General features: G+C 40.0%; 1 protein-coding gene across 1 annotated transcript in view; it reads right to left on the reverse strand.

The window, feature by feature from the left end:
* Nucleotides 1-699: 699 nt before the first annotated feature.
* Nucleotides 700-23529, reverse strand: part of PTCH1 (patched 1) — a 73130-nt gene continuing 50300 nt past the window's right edge. Inside the window, exons 14-24 of the mRNA XM_082301343.1 lie at nt 22301-22700; nt 21496-21805; nt 16061-16203; nt 13932-14115; nt 12231-12511; nt 10576-10713; nt 8510-8652; nt 5452-5551; nt 3894-4148; nt 2305-2833; nt 700-829 (exon numbers count right to left, since the gene is read on the reverse strand). Of these exons, the coding sequence (XP_082157469.1) occupies nt 2306-2833; nt 3894-4148; nt 5452-5551; nt 8510-8652; nt 10576-10713; nt 12231-12511; nt 13932-14115; nt 16061-16203; nt 21496-21805; nt 22301-22700 (2482 nt within the window). The 3' untranslated portion in view covers nt 700-829; nt 2305. The remainder of the gene's footprint in view (nt 830-2304; nt 2834-3893; nt 4149-5451; nt 5552-8509; nt 8653-10575; nt 10714-12230; nt 12512-13931; nt 14116-16060; nt 16204-21495; nt 21806-22300; nt 22701-23529) is intronic.

The raw sequence follows: 23529 nt of genomic DNA on the forward strand, positions 1-23529 counted from the left end.
CTCTAGTATTTTAGTTGGGCCTTTGATGATGGCAGTCTATAGTTGTATATATTGGTAAACAACAACAGAGTTTTCACTAGTTCCTACTAACAGGGAAAGCCAGACTCACATCAGCATCAGTGGGTTTGTAAGCCCACCAAGTGTTAACACACAGTAGAAGAGAAACTACAGTACACCAGGAACATAGACACAGAAGCATGCATATTTCCAGATGCACACATGGACACATACAGCAAAATAAAACCTGCACATAGCTAAATCTATTTAAGCCTCCCAGATTAACTTGCTTTTCTTCATATTTGCTTGTTTTAAAAATTACCACGCATAGCGTGTTTGAAAGTTAACAGTAACATTTCATACTACCACAGGGTTGTGATACGCAAATTTAAAATATTTTTAAGACATGTACCACCTTTAAAAAATCCTATTACATAGCAATATTTGCATAGAATTATACAAGTAAATTATAAAATATTTAAGCAGCAGCAACTTATGCTGAAATTTAGAACTAGATTAAGCTTAGTTGTGGCACAGATATCAATGTACAAAAAGTACAAAGAGCACACAATATTGTCCCCATTCCATTGCCCAGAGGCAAATTACTCCAGATTATACTACTTTACATCGTTCTTTTGTATATTACATATGTGTACATCTTTTAAATACTTAAAAGAAATATTTAACAAAATAATACAATAGGTTACAGTAACAGTGAACTGTTGTCCTGATGCAGCATGTCCTTTTCTACAACTTCAAGCAGTTCTTCTCTTCAAGCAGTTCTGGAATACAGTTTTCCATCTTTGGCCTCTTCTTTGCTTCAATTATTACCCTGTACAAAGAAGGAGAGGGAAAAAAGCAAACATTCACCAAATTTCAAGAAAAACAAGCAAATCAAACTAAGCCAACTCATTTCATGATTCTTGTGGTTAGTTACCAGTCAGGAAATGCTGGCTCTGCTTTCATCTCAGTCATTAATTTCCTGGTGAAAAAATACTGATGCCAATTTAAAAAATGTAGATGCTTTAATTTCTAAGTTCCCAATTTTAGATACCTGTGACAAATTCAGTCAAAACCAAGGAACAGTTGGAGGACAAGTATGCTACATTGAATACTGAGCTTACTTAAGAATCTCATACTACCACACACTTCAGCTTGAAAAAGCTGAGCCCAAGTATTTCCTTATACTGTGGATACTATTACTTGTCATACATCTAGATTGCATGGCTAAAAGCATTCATTTCTACGTTTTGGGATGCTTGAAAACACATTTTATAATTCAGAAAGTAGTTTCACTTCAAATTATCATCAAAATTTCCGTCAAAACTCTGTGTGTGTGCATGCACATGCATGCGTATGTACGTGCAAAATATTCTAGAATCAAAATAAAATTACTTTCTCTGCTCTAACTAGTGTCTGTCAATAAAAAAGCTCAGACAAGCAAAGAGAAAAAACAGGAATCCACAGATAAGTAACTATTCTAACACTTCCTTTTTCCCCTCCAAGAGAAGAACAGTGTGAAAACAGTGAGAAATAGTTTTCAGGTAACAGCCCCAAAAAGTTTTCAGTGTAAAAACTCAATGGGCAGCTCTACACTATGCAAATCTGCAATAGCCACAGCAGCTGGCCCTGGCAAGGCAGAGGTCGGCTCAGACACCTCCAGTGTGTGAGGTCACTGGGAAGGCCCTCTGAAGGGCCCCCCAAAGAGCAGGGGACACCCTGCTGAGCAGCAGTGCACTAGGCATGGCAGGACTTCCCACTTCTCACTCGGCTCACCCTGCAGAGGGATTCATTCCCTTTATGCACTTTAAATTCTTTCACAAACTATTTCATTCAAGAGATGACAACTCCTGAAGTAGCTGGCAATTTTACACTCTCCTAAGAAACGTCATTTTATATAACATTTTAGAGCATGCCTGATTCAGAGATCAAAAGACAGAACTAATGAAATGGTAAAGGCAGTCAGGACAGCTCTGAAGATGTTACACAACATGTCTGCTTCATTTTTCTCATCTGGTAAACTGGGATTGTATGATATACTTATCCATCTTGCAAGGCTTTTTAAAGTAGTTTATGTCTGAATGCACTATGACTTCTCAGTGTTGGAGAGGACTACCTTAGCCATCCTCTCATCTAGTGCAAAATGTACTATATTCATAGTTAGCACATTTAAGGTGATCAGTGTGACCTGTAAGTAGTGCTATCTAAAGAAAAGGTACCTCTGAGGAACTTCATTTTTCCTCTTTCTTTTGATCACACCATTGCCTGACACAAGCCAAAGCTTGCAGTTACATGTGATGGACCTACCTTACTGTGAGCTGTTGCCAGGTGTCCTCTCCTCACATTCAACATCTTGCAGTTCTATAACCTCTACTTTCGAATTTCTTCTTTCACACCGCACATTAAAAGGCACATGTGGGTCCTCAAACGGTGCGTGGCCAGCTTCATGGTGTCCGTCGTAGGATGGAAAGCTCGCTCCCCGGGAGCTGTGGCTGTGCAGGGCAGAGTGGACAGCAACAGTGACGGAAGCCGAGGCAGTCACAGTAGTGATAGGCTGGCAGTAGGCTGCTCCTGCAGCGCCCGCGGCCCCGAACGCCGGGCTTCTCACGCTGTGGGAACGAGCCTTGGGGCCTGAGCGATCCCTGTTGCTGGGTCCCGAGTGCCCTTCAGTAGAAATTTCAAAAGCATCCCTGCGAGGGCGGTAAGGAGGTGGTCGCAGCCCTTCCCTCACTTCCCTTTTGGGCTGTCTGCCCTGACGCCATGGCTGCTGTGTGCTGGGCTCTGGATTCGATTGCAGCCTGGGATTCGGCTGATGCCTTGCTTCCGGCTGAACCACCTGAGAGGGACACGCACGGTTACACCTCTGCAAAGCAGAGCAAACAAATACTATGCTTTGCTTATATTTTATGCTGAGAATAATTATAATGATGCTCTAACCCTACAAAGGGAAAGTTCTGGAATCTGGTAATTGATTTTTCCATGGTTTTTGTCTGAAGTTATTAAAACCTGGAAAGCATACCGTCAGAAAAACACAGGATGACAGCTGAAAACATTATTGTAAGCTTCCTACATGCTGGTCCATCTTTTCAAAGGGATGGGTGACAAGCACTTGATCTTAACTCAACAAGCAGAATTGCAGGCATTTGGAAAAGGGTCTATTCCATGCAGGGAACATACACAGGATGTTAGTAGGGTAGTTTGTATAGACTGTAGGAATCTGTTTTCTGATTTCCATAAAGAGCATGAAGCACAGCAGCTACATCAGTCAATAAACCGTGACCAACTTCAAATGTGGCTGTGCTTGTACCTATTTCTAGGCCTCTGCTGAACAAAACCAGATCCGCATTGCAGCTCAGCATGCAACATCAGCAGGGGTAGGAGACAGAGCTTTTTCACTTTCTTTTGAAATCGCAATTATGCCAACCCAGTGGCAAGAAGCAACAAGGCCCAAGATTTGGTCAAGCACTTGAACTACTTTCTTCTCGCTCTAATCTTTCTCCCCAAAATGTACTATCACAGAGAGGTATATGATAGCAATTCACAAGATGTGTGAAAGAGGTTGAGATCTTGTAATCTCTCATCCTCTCTCTGAACACAGTCATCAAACAGACTGAGAGCTCTCTCTTGTGGCTGGTGCCAATAGGATGTAACAGCAATTACCCATGCCAAAGGCCTCTGCTTTTGTACCACCGCTTTACCTCCAACTCAATTCTGAAGAAGAGAATGGGAAAAACCTTCACTCCCTGCTAACAGGTTTTGGCACAAAGTCACAATCAGCTAGAAAGAGTTTTCCATGAAAATAAATAGATAGATTAAAAAAAAAAAAAAAACACACCAAAAAACTCCTTCTTGCCCTCCTGCTAGTCCATATGAAAGCTACTTAGAAAGCTACTTACAGTGGATCTTGCAAAGAGAGGATCCTCAGTCGCTTCCACTATTACTTGATGGACTGGTGCCCCAGGACCTTGTGTGGCCTCGTACTGATGAAGCTCTTCACTGATGCCAGACACGGTGGTTTGAGAGCTGTACTCAGAATCAGAGGAATCCGAAGCATTATGTGTGTGGCCAGGTGGCAGTGCAAACCTGACGGTACCGGGGGGTGGCTCAGGAGATGGTGTGGGCAATCTGTCACGTCCGTTGGCTGGAGAAACCTGATGACAGCAATGCTTTCAGTTACATTCAGCTAGCTTTACCCTTTTAATCACTAGTGCTTGACACAAACACACCCTGCCATGCCACAACAACCTTAGCAACAGTTTTCTGATGAGCATAGATACTGAAGTGAAAAAAATTAATGGAAGTGTAAAAGACATGATCTCCATCAGTGGATATGTATGTAAACAGGACTACACCGATTCTTCTAGGTATCATTGTCTCAGGAAGTGCCTTTATGTGTGTATGTGCATGCACTTGCACTTGTAAATATAAAAGTAAAAATAATATGCGGGCTTCCCTCTCCCTTCAGCAAGCATTAGCAGTGATTTCATAAAATCACCTCTGTGGGTTGGTACAGTGGGATTCAGTGTCTATTTGCAAAGAGAGATGGATACATACATCACAGCAATATATATGGTAATAACACACACATACACATTGCTTGAGTAAGAGACAGGTCATGCATACTGTTAGGAATTAAGAGATTACACATTATTGTCAAAACTGTTTTACTAATATTAAAAGAACCCAAACACTTCTGGAATATACTGGTGCTGTATACATACCTTGTGTTTTAGTCTTGTGCACACACATATATATAGGGATGTGAAACATAGCACACTGATTCTACTGACACGTGATAAAGATAACCCCACATAACTCCAGAGTTAATGATCAACAACTAAATATAATGTTGGTATCTCTGAACCTGGAGTCTGGATTTGAGCTTTGTCCTGTAAAGTCATCAACATCTAAGTGAAGCCTTCCCTGCATCCCTACTTGAGGGAGAAAAATGCTGCAGGGAGAGGTGACTGGACAGTGGGGACCTTCTGGCAGACCAATCATGGTTATCAAGGTGTGGTCTGTGGACCACCACTGTGTGTGTTGGTCCACACAGGCCTTCCTGGTGGTCTGCTCAGCTAAACACTTTGAGGAATTCAACAGAGCCAGTGAGGTAGGGAAGAATGTGTATAAAACACACTATCTTTTGCAAAATACTGAGGGAAATCCTTATTTTCCAAACTTGTTTGCAGATCACATTATGCTAGTAGTATAAATACTATCAGGTTAGCTTAGTGCGACCTCTAAAACAGGACTTATTAAAGAAAATTTTAAAAGTAGAGTAGTACCAACTACATAACAAACAGCACTTTTAATAAAAAATTATTTAAAAGCCTGAGAGCAAACAAATTAATCCAAGAAAGTTTTTAAAATAGTTTCTAAAAATGGTGGGTGACTGAGGGGGACAGCAGTGCAGACATAGTATTATTTTTTCTGTTCACCATTAATTTTACTGACCTCAGGGTATGGTCCAAAGAATGAGAGAAGAACAGGAAGCAGCACCAATCCATTGAGAACTCCCAGAATGGTTAGGATTGCCAAAACAGCAAAGAAATACCTGAAGTACAGTTTAAAGGGTTTGGGGGAGAGAATAGCCACTGTTAGAAAAAAGGCATTACAAATTACTCCTGCATATGTTAAAATAATAGCAATACTAAATTGACTCTAACATATTACTAATATCAAAGAAAACAATTGTATCACTTTCTGTATAAGATACAGGGGTTTTTACCTTTTGAATTAGAGAAGCTATATTCCACAAAGTGTTAGTTGAGAAAGGAAAGAAAAAAATTACATTTGTTAATTTCCCAGAATCTGGAAGCATGTAATGTTATTTATGAATGTGTTACACAAACACAAAAATATGGAATGTGCAGGGAATGGCTGAATGGATTGAAAGCACAAATACAATGAAAAGGGGCCCCCATTAGTGAAAACCCAGCAGAAGCAAACAAATGAAGTGAAGGGTGTAGAATTTAAACAATTTAGTGTAGAAGGAAAAGAAGCCCTCTTCTCCCAGCAGCTAATCCACTGTGAAATGCTTCCGCAAGTTACAGCAGAATGTCTAATTAAATCTACAGTATATCAGGTAAGGGTTTTCCTTGCCATTCATTAATCAAACTTAACGCCTAGAATTCTGTGAGTTCCAGTTTTACCAAATAGCTTGAATTGCAACGCTTTTACAACACAGGAACCCGCTTTCTGCAAAGAAAATGCCCCTTCTATAGTAAGCTTCAGCATTGTACTGAGTAAGAGTGCTCCACAATGGCAGAGCTGCATTGCAGGCTAATCTTTTGTTGAACAATTTAGCATCTCTGAATACTCTTGTTTTGCGTCAGCCAATTCAAACATAAAGGCTGAAATACTATGGAAGAAGAGAAAAGTGCACAAGTAGTTGTCCTTTCCCACCACTGAGGGCTAAGGTCTGGGATCCTTCATGAATACCAAGGTAAACCTGTCAGTAAAAGGAAAGTCTTGCTAGTTGGTATTCGGCACAGCTGGGGCTCAGACTAAACTTAAGGCTGCGTTGTAACTAATGATTTCAAGGACTGAGTCTTGGTAAATTCCTGGAGGAGAAGGCAAAGGAGAAGAACAGGGGGCAAGTTTGCTACTAATGGGTCTGCTGATTACATTGTTTAGCTGGCAACAAACTTTACTGCCTCCCTGTTTCCACATCTGATCAAATATATTAGACTCCTGTAAAACTATAAATATCCTGCTATTGTAAACATTTGGGAATTTCTGATCTGCATTAGCAAAAATCAGCAAGCCAATCTACTCTACTAACATAAACCACCAGAACTTTAAACTGGGACACAGATCAACAACAGGCATTAAAAACATTTGCATCTCATCCATCTAACGTTAGAATAAACAGGAGGATTATAGCTTTGACCAGTTGGTGTATACAATGTCTGTTAATTTACTTAATCTTCCACATTGCTGGACTAATCTGTCGCTTTCCGGAAGTTTGGGATCTTCTTCGCCCACTATAACAATGCTCAGGCTCCCCATAGTTTATTTTATTATGTTTTTTAAACACAGCAAACTAAAGTGAGATTGTGCTATAAAATGAGAAACTGATGGCCAAAAAAAGTAAAATAACAGAATTTGAAAAGTTGAAAGGCTCATTTTATAAACTGAGAGCACATCCAATCCAAATTTGGTGTGAAGGGCTGCTACGATCTTCCATTTGCTATGACACAAAAATGTGTGCCAAAATCTCATCTGTTAAGTAGGAAAGCAGTACAACAAAAATGTAGCCCTGTAAATTTAGGTTAAATCTATCAGTAACCTGTATGTCAAAATGTTCCAACCCTTACAAAACCAAGTCTTGAAAGAATAATTATATTTCTTCAATACCAATACAATAAAGTAAAAAACAGTGATTTGGGGGGAAAAAAATTCTATTTCAGGACATGGAGTACCTGTATAGTAATAACACTCATGTAGGTTTCATTAGATCTAACTGCAAACTGCCTGCTTTCTTCAAATCTCTTTCATATATAAACAAAAAGCCTGATGAGATTTAGCAGTCATTCTCTCAGCTCCTGCCCCTGACAATTCGTTGTTCTTGTTGTCAAATGGATGTCAGTTAAGTCTAGTCATCTATCCAGCTTATGTCTACCTAAGTAGTTAAGCCATCTTTCAGAGCACTTTTATTTGGCCCAGTTCTACCTCCGTTCCATTTTTAGGGCTTGGATTATTTGTGTGTGTGTGTGTGCTGTAGTTTACCACAAAGAGCCTGTGTTACTTCTAAGATTAGCCATTCTGCAGAGCTCCACAGGTTGTTTGGAATAGAATAGGATCTGTTTCATTGCACTTCTCAAATTCCCCTGAAGAAAAAACTTGCTTTCCTCTATACTTGACAAACTCACATTCTTAATTATATTCACAAGAAACAGCCTGCTTGTAGTTCTAAACAGAAGGGCCTTTAGGCTTTGCTGTACAAAATTTTAGTATGAAGTTCTGTGTTCATATTTATGGTTCCCCAGCTCCCAAATAGGGCTTTCTTTCCACCACCTGCCCCCCCCCCCCTTTTCCTCATTATATAAACCCCGCATAAGGATAGAAAAAGAAGGCCCTGAGAGAGTCACTCGCAGCACAGTTGAGTGTTTGTAAGTTCGCGTGTCCTTTGCATACAAATTCTTGTGCATACAAGAAGTCTGGAGGACCTCAAGGCTAAAGGTCAGATGCAGCTAATACTAAACAATACAAGATGCTTTGAACTAATTCAAACCCAGAATTAGCAAACTTTCTAAAGAGCGACATTTTTGTGTTCCTTCATGCTAAGTGTCAGATTTTCCTGGAACAGATTTTAATGTCAGCAATGGAAACCCTACCATGTCTAGCAAGTAACAAGGAGTTAATAAAACAGAGGGAAAGCAGGACCATGATGTAAGCATACTTGACACACCATGCATAGCAACAAAATGACAGATTCACTGAAGTGACTAAAAATTAAAAGCACGTTTTTTTATTTTTGAAAGAAAGTCAACACACACAAATACTTTACCTGACAATAAAATCAAACTCTGATCCTGCAAGCATTAACACGCCAAGCAGAGTAGACACAGCCCCATCCAGCACCGGTGCAAACATGTGTTCCAATGCAAGGACAGCCCTATGGTTCCTGTCTCCCATGGCAGTTAAAAACGCCTGTAAAACAAAAAAGTCCATTTCCTTAGACTGATGCATACAACCTTCCAAACAGCCTCTCTCCTAGTACACATAGTTTTCCATCAGTTAATTACTCCAAACTACAGTTTATCAAAGTTTTATCTCTGTAGCTGGCTGACCCTTGAGAGAAGACCTGCAGTCATACCACATAGAAGTTGCTGAGGTCACACAACCAGAGCAAGCACTGATGACAGAGTCAGACCATGATAATACTGGAAGCAATGCCTGCTTGCAGCAGTAGCCTTTTGTCTCCAGCTTTCCTTATTTCCACCTGATAAGAATTCATGTCTTGGTGAAAGCACTTCAGGTGTGAAAATTGCAGGGCTACTCCTCTTATTCTTGTGGGTCCATGGCTTCTATGACTTTAACACTTTCACTCAAAACCGAAAGGTTTTTAAACTTTTAGTACTTCAAAGCTAGTTCTGTACATAAAAAATTATCTTAGGAATAGTGCTGAACATGGTAGTGCCTGAGCAACAATATGACTAATGAACTGCCTTCATCCCTCCAGCTCCTTATGAACAAGCTGTATCAAGAACACTCAAATGGTGATGTGTGTTACGAAATTGTCTACTCTGTGTATGACTCAATGGTTTAAGAAAACAAGAACCTGGCTGATCTTTTTCCTGTGATTAGTAAGGGCTCTCTTTGGTTAATTCCCTACTGGCTATTACGATATGTGCTGAAGCAGCTATCTTCCTCACAGTACTGGAATTTAAGTCTCTCTTCTCCAGAACTAAAAAAAAAACAAAGGTCACAATTCACAAGCAATAGCAGAGAACTGACCCACAAATGGATTGTGAATCACTCTTAATTAATTTTGGTATTAAAAGTTCCAGCACTGCCTTTTTTGTATATACAACACTGATTTGACTGTTTATGTATTCCGAAGTTTTTATCTCCAGTGTCAATATGAGAAAACCACTATTTTCAGTTTGCTTGGCAGATTACCTTCAAGCACAGGTGACCCGTAAAGTTCTGTAAATTAAATTAGTTTCTTCTCATCTAGAAACAACTGTTTTGTCCCTTTCTATTCCAGTTTTCCTGTTTTAAATCTTCAATACTAAGAAGCTGTCATTTTTCTTCCTCTTCTACACCATTAGTTTCTAACACTTCCCAAACTATTCCATGTCCTAGCAGACTCAATTACTTCCAAAAGTCTAACTACCTGTAGCAGCAGGGGAAAAAAAGATGTCATCACTTGAAGGACCCCAATTGCTCCACTTTAACCTTACCCTACTTCCACTGTGGTTTTTCTCAAAATGATTCTTTTCATTTAGGGATATTTTATATACCCTAACTCTGTACATCATCTAAACCACTAGAAAAACAGTAGAAAAATGTTTTCCTACAGACTGCATGTTTGTGCCCACTATTATTAGCCAATGGCTTCTGAAAAGAAGGTGCAGATTTTACAAATGGAATGCTAATTCAAACATGTTCCCATTTGAAAAGTCCAAAAGTACCAAATGACACAATATCTGATTTTGAAAATCTCCTCTGAAGAATTCTCTTTTGCAAGGTAGAGAATCTACATGCAAGAAGGAACACAAAGCTGTGTAACACTGAAGAAACAACAATGAGGCTTCAGACAAGGATCATGAGAGTCTGGACTGAAGCAAGGTGATTTAAGATCTCTGTTTTCTCTATATACTTGCATCAATCAGACAAACAGGTATCACAGTTAATGTGTCCTCTCTTGTCTCCTGGGAGACTGACTCAATAGTTAGGAACTCATCAGGATCCGCTCTGTTCCATTGAGACAAACAAAGTTAAACAAAACTGTGACCATTTTCCTCCTGAGAATCACGTCACTGGTAAGAGATGGTAAGGATTTGTGATCTGAACATAGTCACCATTTTATTTTAAAATGTTTTTTAAATGTTTCTTGGTTTTACGTACCAAAGCAACATGAACGGTGAATTCCACACCGATGCCAACAGAAGCAATCAGGATAACCACAGGCACTGCACTCAGTTTTATTCCAATTAGACCCATCATGCCAAACAGCTCCACAGTCATCAGAGCCAGCACCACCACCTAGATGATTTCAAACATCTGTTAGTAACTTCTTATACTCCAGACAATGAAGAGAAAGATATTTCAAAATAACATGGTTCCATAAGACATATTCCTCAAAGCCATCCTATATTCACAAGGACAAGCTGCTTTTACTTGTTTCATTTTTCTCAGTGGCAATGAATGCTGAATAGCCAGTCTAAATTACATCCTGAGAACCAGTTAACAGAAGTACCAGCTTTGTACTGGTTACAATCCATCAGTGAGCTGAAAAACCATTTATTCCTCCTTATCATGGATACTCCCAACAGGTACATTTTTCTTTTTCACCTGCCTTTCAGACAATCTTTCCAGAAAAAGCATCTTTCAACCATCTGTATTTGAACTCTCTTTTGTAGAACTGCAAATACAAGCAAGGATGTCTAAAGCCCAGAAGAAAGTGAATGCCATAATCAGCTAATGAGTCTCAGGTTACAGAGGGACTCTGAGCTTTTAAGATATTTGGGGGGATTGACATGGACAAAGTGAACAGTTAAATATAAGAGGAAGCTTTTCTTTTTCTTTCATCTACCTTGTAAAAAAAAACTGAGGAAAAGGGAGGGGAGGAAATCTGGGGAATCAACTTTAAAAGTAGCTAAAGCCAAGCAGGGAAAAAAAAAAGGCACACTTATAAAAGCAATGGTGGACTCTGAAAATAAACGCCTTTTCCAAAGGAAAAAAAGTGTGCACTACAATAAATGATTTTATAAGCTAATGAATCAAGCATAATAACATAAATTGCTTGATTAAGTGCTATGAAAAATATTCTAGACTAAACATTTACCTTTTAACATACCTGTCATATAAATGTACATTACAAAAACTAGTAACTGTTTTATGCTTTTCTACTTCTGGCATTTTATAAACCATACGATAGTTTATGGAATTTAAACATAGGACCATCATCATTCAATTTAACTTGAATGTTTACTGAGAGGCTTATGGTGCCTTGCAGAAACCATGGAGGAGTATTCTCTGCATTTTACAATTTTATGCTCTTTCTCCTCGACAGCTCAGTTACAGTCTTTCCACTGTGCGTACCGTACAACATAAGCATTTCAGTTTTTTCCAGAAAGATTGCATTCAGAAATTGCTATGAAAATTTACGGGCAAGCTAGTCATAAGCAACTGCCTTGAAAAATAACTATATGTGACAAAAGAGGAGAAGGTATATAGAATTAGAAATTACTTTAATAAAGCTCTTAATTTTCTTCTGTGTCTTTATTTCTTATGTTAGCGTGCATTTGAGCAAGGGTAAAAGTTTATGTACCTTTCTAAGAAACCTTTAAACCTGCAAAAAAGGTGGCCAGAAGATTAAGGTTATTAAGGTTTGTACCTTTAGCATGAACCCTACCCCCTCAAGTTGAATAAATATATAATGAATGATGCAATATACATACTCCACCAGAGGCCCAGACATAAACAAAACCTTCCCGACTACAGCAAGAGCTATGCTGAAAGGAATTTGACTTCAACAAAGACCCTTATAATAAACTTACAATGATCCCAGCTGTCCAGGGGTTTAGGAGGAAGAGGGCACACACCAGAAACGTGCAAGCTAAAACCACGCTAATGGATAAGAGGAGCCAGTGACGAAGTCCAATGTACTGCTCCCAGAACAGAAATGGGTAACCATTTGGGTAGCTGGAGATCCCCAGGCTGGTGTAGTTATTACAGATAGCTCTCACTTTCTCGATAGCTTCCACAAAGTCAGAAGTTTCACGCAATCCATTGAGGTAGAAAGGAAACTGAGCGTATTCTATGGGCTCAGCTGCTGGAACTAGGAAAATGATAGCAGTGTTAAAATGCGTGTTTGGGAAGAAGATAATACACAGAGACCAGGGTTAGCAAAACATTTTATTCTCCACAGCAAAATGCATAAAGGGTGGCGAATTTAAGTTTTACTTGTTTGGAATGAGTGGTAGTTTAAAAACTCTCCAATAAATAGAAACTGGGAACAGTATGTAAGATTATTTTATCATGCGGTACTTTTTACTGAATACTTGGTCAAAAATCCCTAACTGCAGCATAAAATAGACAATCACATAATTTCAAAATTTTATCCAAATGCTCCTCTTTTATGCAGTGCAGTTTCTTCAAAATCAAAGCTCATTTCCCTGAGATTAACTGGGGTCAACTGACACAAAACTGGAGAAAAATTAGGCTTGGTAAGGTTGGTTGCTTTTTTAAGATTTCCATCAAATATTTGGAAATTCAGATTCAGAAATCCACATTCTGTTACTGATGGAAATTAGTGGAATCCCCCCCCCCCCATAATATAAAAGTAATGGCTTACTGAGGAAATACGTAACTTTTATCCTTTAATTATTTGACAAACCAACACTCTCCATACTACTTTTTTAATCTAATGCAAGGTCTGTTCTATCACTAGAGGAAAAAAAAAGGCTTCTGCAACAAGCTTTTGGTTACTGCCATTGTGTGTTCCAGACCCTGCAGCTTCATTCAGTTGACTTGCTTAACATGATTTGCCCTATTATAATCTCAACTATAAATTTTCATTAAGACAAAACTTGGCTGACTGCCACAAAGCTCTAGGGCTCAGATACACTGAAGCATGGCTATCCAACCATATTTCCAACTGCACCAGTTGTCCCCTATACACTCTCTCCCGTTCGCTACTGGTGTCCAACTAGCAATCCTCCCAATAAATTGCAAGCTGAAGCAAAGCAATGCCAAGTGGTATTGGTGCCAGGAAAACAGTGAATGGCCTGAAGTGAGACTTCTCTCCTAGTTAAGTAGCTCTTGTACCGTATCAGTGCAGTAGCTTGGTGTTACGAGTTACCTTGGTAAAAATTTCTTAGGTATTAAGAATTGAGGACAACCATGATAGAATTTCAATAATGAAATTTCAGAATAACTTGGGCAGGAATTTTGTGAAATCCCCAAGTTTCTCACACAGACAGAACTATCAAGTAACACTAGTAAGGTAAACGCTTACTATAGAATTTTAGAGCTTTAAACTGTTCTATAACTCTTTCTTCAACATGATAAAACCCTGCAGTGGTGTCACAATTGCAGTGGTGCTTGGATCTCCTATGGCTACAGCATAACACAATGTATTCTCCTGCTTATGCTTCTGAGCCCTGTGTAGCATCAGCCAAGTAGAGTTACTGGTGCTTGAAGGAAGGAGTGGGGGCACTCGTGTAAACTGTAGGACATTAAGATGAAATGCTACTTACTTCTCAGCCTTGTTTCTGGCATGTAGTCTGCTTTGTCATGGACCCACTCCGGGCGGTGCGGGCGGATGTTAGCTTGCGAGGCAGCATAGGCCACAGGGTCGTTGCTAACCCAGGCTGTCAGGTAGATGTAGAAAGCATTTGGGTTAATGATTCCATCGGCATCCACCAGACGCTGCTTAGTCAACTGCAAAATGGAAAAAAATTAGAAGCCTTTCAGAATGAGTTTTGCTTTCAGGGCTCTTGCCATAATGCTTTCAACAAATGGCCTGGAGATGCAACACAAATATAGGAGGGTAAAAGCAAGAGAATATGAATCCTCACTTGAAGGGACTTAGCAGAAAACTATTGTTTGACAACAAAACCAACATCTAAGAAAATGCACTGACAGTGGTTATTTTTAAATTAGCACTCATATAATATTTACAATAACCACTAAATCAGCAGATGGTTCCAGAATAGACTGAACCAATTAAATACAAATTCTGAAAGACTGCAGCCAAGAATGAAAAACAACCAAGTTGGAGCAACATATTTAAAGACACGGAAAGAAAACCTGGCAAGAGTCCCTGCACATGTCTGTGTGCAGTTAACCTCTGTTGTTAACACTGAAGGAAATGCCACCCAGTAAATGGAGGAGAGCTATAAAAATAAAACAACATCTGTATAAATTTTGCTAACACTTGCCTCCTATGACCTATGTATTCAGAAAATGTCCAGCGTCAAAAAAGCAGATGAGAGCCCTGTGTTATTTGGGTCACTGTGGGCAAATGCATCTGTGGGGTAAACAGCAGTGGTACACTTCCAGGGTTCTGTTAGCCAAATCCTGCACAGCTAGAGCTCTGACAGAGGACTCCATGGGTGAAAAATATTACTGGGGTTTTTTGTTTTGTTTATTTAAAATTCTGGCTCAGCTCCAGTTCCAGGTCTTTTTAATGAAATGAAAAACAACAGTGACAGCAGTTAAAAAAAAAAAAATTGGATTCCAAGGATCTGGATTCAATTAGTCCACAGGATATGCAACAACTGTATGTCTTCAAGCTGTCTCTGGAACTGCACAGTACAGCGCTCAACCCCTGTGGGTGCACCACACTTTTCTCCCTCCCAGGCACAGGAAATTATATCAGCAGCTGCAGTCCAATTGCATTTGTTCCACAGCGTACCTGGTACACTCTCCTAAACAAAATGTCACTGAAGGTTTTCTCTTCAACTCCCTTTCTTTGCCTAATTCATTGCTGAAGCTTCATTCAGACCTGACAGCATGTTGCATGTTGCTATACAGCAGTGTGTTTCACACACTACAGTAACTTTGAACGATTTGCTCTGTAAATCTGTCACCTTTAATGCCAGAAAGAAAAAAGAAAGACGATAAGCAGAACTGCCAAGAAGCTCATTAGAAACACTGTTTTTTTGCCTGAAAGCACAGTGAGTCAATGATGACTCTCAGAGAGGAGAAGGTACATTATTGCAGAATTTCTTCTTCAGGGTTTGAAATCTAATCTTAGGGTAAGGAGTCATTCCCAATGTATTTCCACCTAGAAATGGCTACAGCAAATGCAATCATATGCTGTGGTAACCTCAGACATACTTTATTTAGTCACCTCTAACAACTGCCATTTGTAGTTCTACAGCAGTTTAGATGTGTTTAGTGATAGTGGTACAAGAATATGATTCTGCATGTAAGCATTTCAGTCTACTTCCTCTATGATTCATTAATAACTTCTTTTAAATGTTCTGCTTTGCACAAATCAGTAGGAACAAACCAAATTATTGCAAATGTCTGGCATCGGACTGAACTCCATGTACCTATGGATGCAGAAAAGCATTTTTCACAACAATTTCCATGGAAACTGAGCGTGTCTGGCACAGGAGCACAAAAATGCACACCAACCAGTACCAATCAAGGACTAGCATTCCCCATGTTGATTTGAACACTTTGCAACGTAAGCCATACTGCAGCTAACAAGTGACTTCAGCTAAGTCAGCGAGGCCATACAAGAAACATGTAATTCAGACATTCAGCTCCTTGAGTTGGAAAAAAGAAACTATGACTTTTGTAGCCTTTGCACCTCCCCCCACTCCTGATGACTTGTCTATTTTTGTGTCAACCAGCATGTACTCTGATACACTACCTGGCTGATGTCAATGGGCTTTGCAGGGTTTCCTGTTTGTACCAAGAGTTTGTAAGCCAAAACAGCATCATCAGAACCATTTTTATAGCTGTTGTAAGTGATCTTCCCAGTCTCCCAGTCACTGTCAAATGCATCCTGAAGGCCTGGAAAGTTAAGGGAGGCAAGGGGAAGACAGAACAAGCAGGTGAATAACCACTCTTACATACAAATTGGAGAAGCAGAAAGAATAATTATGCTTTTTCATAGCTAAATGAGGATGAAAATTATCAACCTGGTGCCTCCTAAATTTGGGGCTCCTTCAGTGTATAGGAAGTACCAGTTGCATGTCCCGTATTTCACCCAAAGAAAGACAGGCGAACCAAAGAAATGCAAGAGAGAAGCCCCAGGAGTCTTCCCAGGTTGTGCAGACGAGCAAAGTTGAGCTAGCAAGGTGCACATGCATTGTGCACTGGCATAAATGGCTTCCCCTCAAGGGAAATTGAAGATCTTCTCTAAGCGTTCCACTTAGAGAAGTGTATGGGAAAGAGTTAATCTTGTCTAAAACAGAAAAGGGCTGAGTTCAGCCCCCATCCAGTTTCACCACCTTACAACCAGAGGAGGCATTTAGTCTGTTACCTAGAAGGGAAACATTCTCCTTACTCGCCTCTGCCTCACCAAAACCCTGGCTGAGCACACTGAGCCACAGAGGAGGACACACACCGCTCTCATTACTGTTTTGGACTACTGCAGAGCACTGGGGCAATAGCTTCTACACTATAACCAGAAATTCCACTACAAGGGGGGAGAAAAACACACTCAAACCTTCAACTTCAAACAGCAACTCAGCTGCTCCTCAAGCACAGCGTGAGTGAACACGATTTTGTCAATTTGTTCCATCTGTTCAACTTGTGCAGCTAATACAAGTCATGGGATCTGCTGCCAGCACATGTAAAGATCACAGCCAACACCTATTCACTCTCAACTGTTATTTTCCTCCTTGCCACCCTTCAAGGGGGAGGGAATACCTCACAGCAGAAATTTGGATCAGATTTAGTACAGGAAGCCACAGCCCAGTACAGGGAGGCTCTGTGCAAGCAGGTGACAAACCACATGTCCAGGGAAGGGAAGAAAACGGCCAGGGGAGTGGCGGTGGAGGAAATCATCAAACCACCTCACAGATGGCCTGAGGAACTGTAATGAAAACTATTGCTGCAAGCTGGGTAGGTTAGCTACAGCTGTACTGAGATAAGAGCACTGGAAGAGAAAATGCACCTGGCTGACACCACCTCCAGGACACAGTACCCTTTCCCATTTACCAACTTGTCCCCTCTTCCTTAGAAAACTGCCTCCCATGTTGTCTTGCTAAACCATGTCAAATCATGTGAAGCTAACAGGCTGAGAACCAAATGATGAAAGAAGCCTCCTAGATCTCTGCATTCAGTCCTCTAGCACTAGCTCAGGAGGAGGACGATTTGCCATCAGGTTTTCTGGCATCACCAAAGGACTTTGAGGTTCCCTTTAAAAAAAGCACTGTTTGCCGGCATCACAGAGATGGGAAACACTGGTTAGAGTATGCAAAAATACCAATCCATCCCTTCTGTGCTAAGTCCAACTCAATGTCAGTTTCTCATGAAGAGGCCAGGTGAGAGTACTTGGGCTATCATATCAGTGACAAGAAACACAATGACTTTGGGAAGTTAAGAGGAGGCTGTCAGAAAAGCACATGGAAAAGGAGATGACCTAAGAATAGTGCAACTTCCAGTAGAAGTGTCTCCTTTCGGCAGGAGGAGCACACAATCTGCTGTGATAGACAGCACGTCAGAGCTTTCAAGTAAACATCCCACCCCTCTCACAGGGCTCCACAGACACAATAACAAATAAATCCATTGGCATGTGACATTACCAGTCTGAAGCTGCAAAAAAGGACACGTACTTTTAAACATTACTACTGTAGCTGAAATCAGCTCTCTTACATCTCCCCCTGCTCCCCTGTTTTCACAAGTTTGGTCATCCTTCAAACCCTGCTTCCCTTTCACATCTTTATTCTTCAGCCAGTTTAACCACTTTCCATTCTGGATCATTTTATTACTCACTTTGCTGAAACTGAAACGCTTCAGGAAGAATATCAAGAAACCACTGTCAGTTGTACTTAATTTCTGAAGAATTTCAAACTTTCAATAATTAAAATTTGCCATTACACTTCAAAACTGGTAGTGGAGTTTGCTGCTTTCAAAGCAAACATGTTCATAAAAATTATTTTAAAAGACATTTAATCTGTTATAAATTGGATTAATGATACATTTCTGGGCAGAAAGATGAAAGTATCTTGCTGACATCTTTTTGCAGAAAAAAATATAGAAATTAAGAGAATTTTAAAAGTCTTATAGATGGGATTTTTTCACATCAGCAGTCACTTTTGCTTAGTGCTTCATAAGAAAGTGACAACATCCAAAATTATGCAGAATGTGGCAGTGGGGGTGAGGAAGGAATTCCTACTGACTCATGTGAGCAGCTGCCACCATGAAACACCAGATAAGATTTCCCTTTGAAAAAACAAGCCTAATTAGAAGCATCAGGGAATCCAAGCTACCTCATTTACATTCAGTCACTAACAAAAACATTTACAGCTGAAGTGAGTGATTAGTGTTAACTTTTCTTCTGTTGCATTTTCAGTAAGAGAAAATACGGTAACATAGTATGATACTAGAAAGCGAAGTACAAGGGATCTCTGGAAAGAGAAGTGCGTGAGGCAGAAGACACACTCCACTGCTATTAGATGTGGAAGAGCATACAGCTAAGCCAAAGATGCCTTCTTGATAAAAAATGGTTTTGTTCACATGTTGTCGCATCCGTCCTGCTGGACAAATGTGTATGTGTCAGAAGGCCACCTTGAGCCATTAACCTCTGGCACTGGATTCACAGTCAAGTCGGCAGGAATTAGCCATGCAGTTCAAAGCTGTTCCTACTTCAATTATCCAGTCCTTCCAGCACATAAAACTATGCCAGTAGAACTGTTTCACCTCACAGAGGATTCTCCCTGAATCCAGCCTAAGCCTGTACCTTGTTTGTAAATTCTATCTTCATCTTCCCTTCCCTTGACTCCTTTGGCACCAGCCACAGTTGGTAACATTCAGGTGTTATTCTGCCTATTAGTCCGGACCTTTAAATAATTCCCCAACTAGGACAAGTGTGGCAGCTTTTAGTACAACAGTCTAGCTCCCCCTGTAACATCAATGCCCTGTACCACTTGAAAACATAACTTCTTTCTATTGATACATCTCAATATCCTCCTTTACAGCCCTTTGAATGCAGTATCACACTCTGTGAAGACAGCCCTGCAACTTTACAGGGCTGTAGTAACTGTGATCCTCTCAGGAAAGATGCGGAGAAGAGGTAAATATACAGACCTAAATACTAATTAATAATCATAATGATTAATTCTAAAGCTGTGTGTGATCAAGAGGCCAATCAATGTGCCTTCCATCACACATGTCACATGGACCACAGCAAGTCACTACTGCTTCCTGGAGTCTCCCTGACCATTCTACTGTAACATTTTAACATCTACTGTAACAGGCTCCATGCAGCCTGTCAGTATACCCTGGGTACCAGGAATACACACAGCTCCTCTAGTGGAAGAAAAGCAGAGGACAAATAAGGACAGGCAGGCATGGACTGGAGGGGAAAAGTAACTATATGCTGAACTAAGTACAAAAAAGGAACACCCCTATGAGAAGAGCATGTCTGGACAGAACACACACGAGCACGGACATACAGCATGAGGAGACATGCAGGACCTTGGCCACACCAACAGTCCTTAGCACAAGAGGGACATAAAGGATTACAGAGAGCACAGGGAGGCACCCAAAGTGCAAGAGGTTTGAGAAGGTATGTGATGCTCCTGACAGAGGGGCACTGGGAATGCAAGTACTCCTGGGAGTAACACCAAGTGGGCTAGCCTCCAGCAGTTCACTTTGAGTAGCCTGCAAGGGAGCAGATCCAAGGGCACCTCCTCCTGACTTTATCATTGGCAGACCGTGCTGAAGTTGAGCACTAATAAAGCTTCCTGAACACAATCTCAGATTTCCATCTCCCTCATGGGGGAGGGGGAAAAAGCGGAAGGGGGGACACCAGACACATTTCTTCCTACTGTTTTGGAACAGCAGCAAAAAATAACCACAAAAGAAACAAAGTAAACAGAAGAGGTTTAAGAAAATTTAGAAAAGCATGTAGAAAGACGATTGCTTAGAAGTCTAGAAAGTATAGTAAGGTTCCAATCCAGCAAACATCTAAGCTATGCTGAATTTTCTTCCTGCCAGTAATGCCTTCACTTACAGTTCAACGTGCTTATGTGAGCAAAATATTTTAAATAAAACTTCTAGTGAGTAGACTGCAATGAATGGATCCAATGTATTTAAAAACCATTAAAAACCCACAAAGCTAATAGCTAAATCCTGCTTTGCATTATTTAGCAATGCATTAAACACATGGGAAACTTGCTCATTTTGTGTAGATTTGTCACTTACATGCATCTGCTTTCCTAATATTGTTCAACATATTTTCAGAACGAATAAAATTTACCTACATGATCTCTGAGAATCATTGGCTGCAGTGAGCATCTGTACACAATTAAATTTAAAATTTACAGTCTCACTAGGTCAGCACCATTTATTTTTCTTTTGGCAAAAGCTTCCTAGAAATTTTTCCAATAGAAAGACACAGGTAGGACCGAAGTAATCCTGGGCAAGGTATGTTTGCTGTTAAATTTGCTAAGATGTAACAGTTCTCCTTATTTTAAATATTAACCAGTTGTCTCAACGTGTGCAATTATAGTATCTTCAATATCTTTAATTACTTGACTTCAATATAATTATCATCATAATACCTGAAAGGCCATGCCTTCTCTTCATCTTTCCCCACCCTGTTACACTTCAGCACAGAAAAGCAGCACCACAGAAAGGATGAGGGTAGTTGATTGGAAACCTAGAATATGCAATAAGTTCCCAATCCAAAAAAACACATAAGCCATACTGAATTTTCTTCATGCCAGCAGTCCCAGCAAGACCACTCAAGAGCTGAAAGTTAAGTCTGTGTCAGAATACATCACCGACTGGGATTTTTCATTTACTGCTCTGAAAACACTCAGCAAATATTTATTTAACCAAGACAGGGAGCCATATTTGGCCATAATGCATAATGCCTCATCAGCTGCTTAGACATGAATGGCATGGATATAATCACTTAAAGCTTCAAAACTGTCTTACTGGGGAGTAAACTTAAACACAAAGAATTTAAGTGACAGTGAGTCCACACGTGGGTTTGAAGCAGCACATAGGCATTCTCCCCACTGCTCACAGTCTTTAACTGTGTGACTGTATTTGAACAAGGCAGCAACACCAGGGTGAACAATTGTTCTTTCTCCCAAATTAAGAAAAGTTTGTGTAATGCTCTCTTACCTTGCAGCCAGTCTCGAAAGTAGTGCAACCACATTTTGGGGAGCTGCCTGTCCTCTTCCAACAAAACGTATGTCACATTGCTGAAACTTCTGTGAAGTTCATAAAGTAAGTGCTGGACATTTGGATAGTCTGCTTTCTGTGTCACAATATACATGTTGTAGAATGAAAAGTATTTGAACTGTGCAGCAATGAAGTCATATTCCCGTGTTTCCCGTGGTACAATGTCTGTGAGATCTAGTCCATCTCTCACCCGGGTAGTTCCATAGAGGCTGAGCCCAAGTAAACCCAGAAAAAGAAAAATAACCACAATCTGCAATAGAAAACAGAAACATATTTGATTTTAGGTTTTTAAAGGAACTAACCATTCATAACGTCATACTACAAAGCCAAATTCAAAATTAACATCCATCAGTACTTTCAAGCTTTTTATTTTTCTTGCTTTTTTCCAACCATGTACATACTATAAGATTAAGCTCACTTGTTCTTCCTTGAAGGGGCTCTGCTTCAGGGATGAGAAATTTATATCGTAATAAAGTTTAAAAGTTACTTTAATTTCTTTATTCACAAGTTTATATTACTAAAAGTCACCAGAACCCTCACTTGTAACATACATTTGAAGTATGTAACTACAGCACTTGTAACATAAAACTTTCAAAGTAAGAAATCAGCTGTAAAATTATTAAAAACTGTTATTCCACAAGAGTTGTATTTATGCCTTATATTTAATACCACTGCCGGGATAATTTTCTTACTGGGCAAGGCAGAAGTCTAATTTTGAAAAACAGGTAAATAGTTCGCTTATTACCTTGGCTCTTGGTTTTAGGAGGAATGGAGCATAATGCTTTTCTGCAAAGGATGAGAGTGTCCACTTCGTACAGGGTTGCTCAAGGCAGTGTATACTGGAGTCTGAGAATTGGGAAAGTAAATCCCTCGTCGAGCTTGTGCTTTCTGGGCTCTGGCAGCTCAGGTTGTCTTGTGTCACTGTCACTGGCTGCACAGATATTTCTGAGCGAGGCTCTGCTGTGGTGTAGTACACCTGCGTGTGAGGATCATATTCTGTGCGCAGCTGCACTGTGGATTGCATTGTAATCTGAGTTTCATGTGCAAAACTGTGGCTGCTGTATGGGGGTGGAGGACTGTAGCAAGTACTCTCGTTTTCCACATACGCTTGAGGCTCAACCTGAATCACTCTAGTGACACATGGACTGTAAGAGAAGAGAAAAACTTCTGATCGCATTTGGACAGATCCTTATTTTAATCGGCTAGATAGGGTAACATGCTTTAATCTGAGATTGCTTCTACTTCTGTTAGACGGTTTACGCTAATTACATGTAACGCTTAGATGTTAATTTCATTCTGTGCCTTTACGAAACATTTCTCAGACACGGTTCATAGTGTAGGGCCCTGAGAATATGTGCGCATTTCTCGTCCTCCAGGAAGAAGGAAACAGCATCTGTCTGAAGACATTGACATGTACACACATCACTCCATTAATTACACATGCTCATCAGGTAGTTGTGCAGTCTGAATGCACAGTAAGTCTGTCAGTTTGCATCTCTGTATGTACACTGAGAATTAAGATACTTAGATGAAGAGGCAAACACATGACATACTTAGTTCTTCTGTTTAGAACAACTGAAGTAACTGTTAAATTTGGGCCTTCTGGGTAACATGTCAGACTTTTGGGAGGCAGGTTGAAACCACTTGCCATACACTGACAGAATATTTTATAAGTCAAGAAAACATTAAAGTATTAATGAAAGGATTCATTCCTAGGAAGGGTGGGCAATATGAAGAGGAAAAAAAAATCACAGAAGTAATTAAGTATTCCCTTTAGTCTATGCAAAACCCTAATAGACTACCACTGCAGCCACAAAAGACACTTCATCAAGCATTATCCTGTAATGGTACTGATCATTCCTTATAATTCTATGAAAAACTCACCAAAGGGGAAGTAATTTTACAGCTTATTTGTTTCGGTTTAAAGGCATAAAAGCGTAAAAATTAACACAATGATTTACTGTAAGTTAGGCT

Source organism: Coloeus monedula (assembly GCF_965178545.1).
Source record: "Coloeus monedula genome assembly, chromosome: Z".
NCBI classification, from domain to species: domain Eukaryota; kingdom Metazoa; phylum Chordata; class Aves; order Passeriformes; family Corvidae; genus Coloeus; species Coloeus monedula.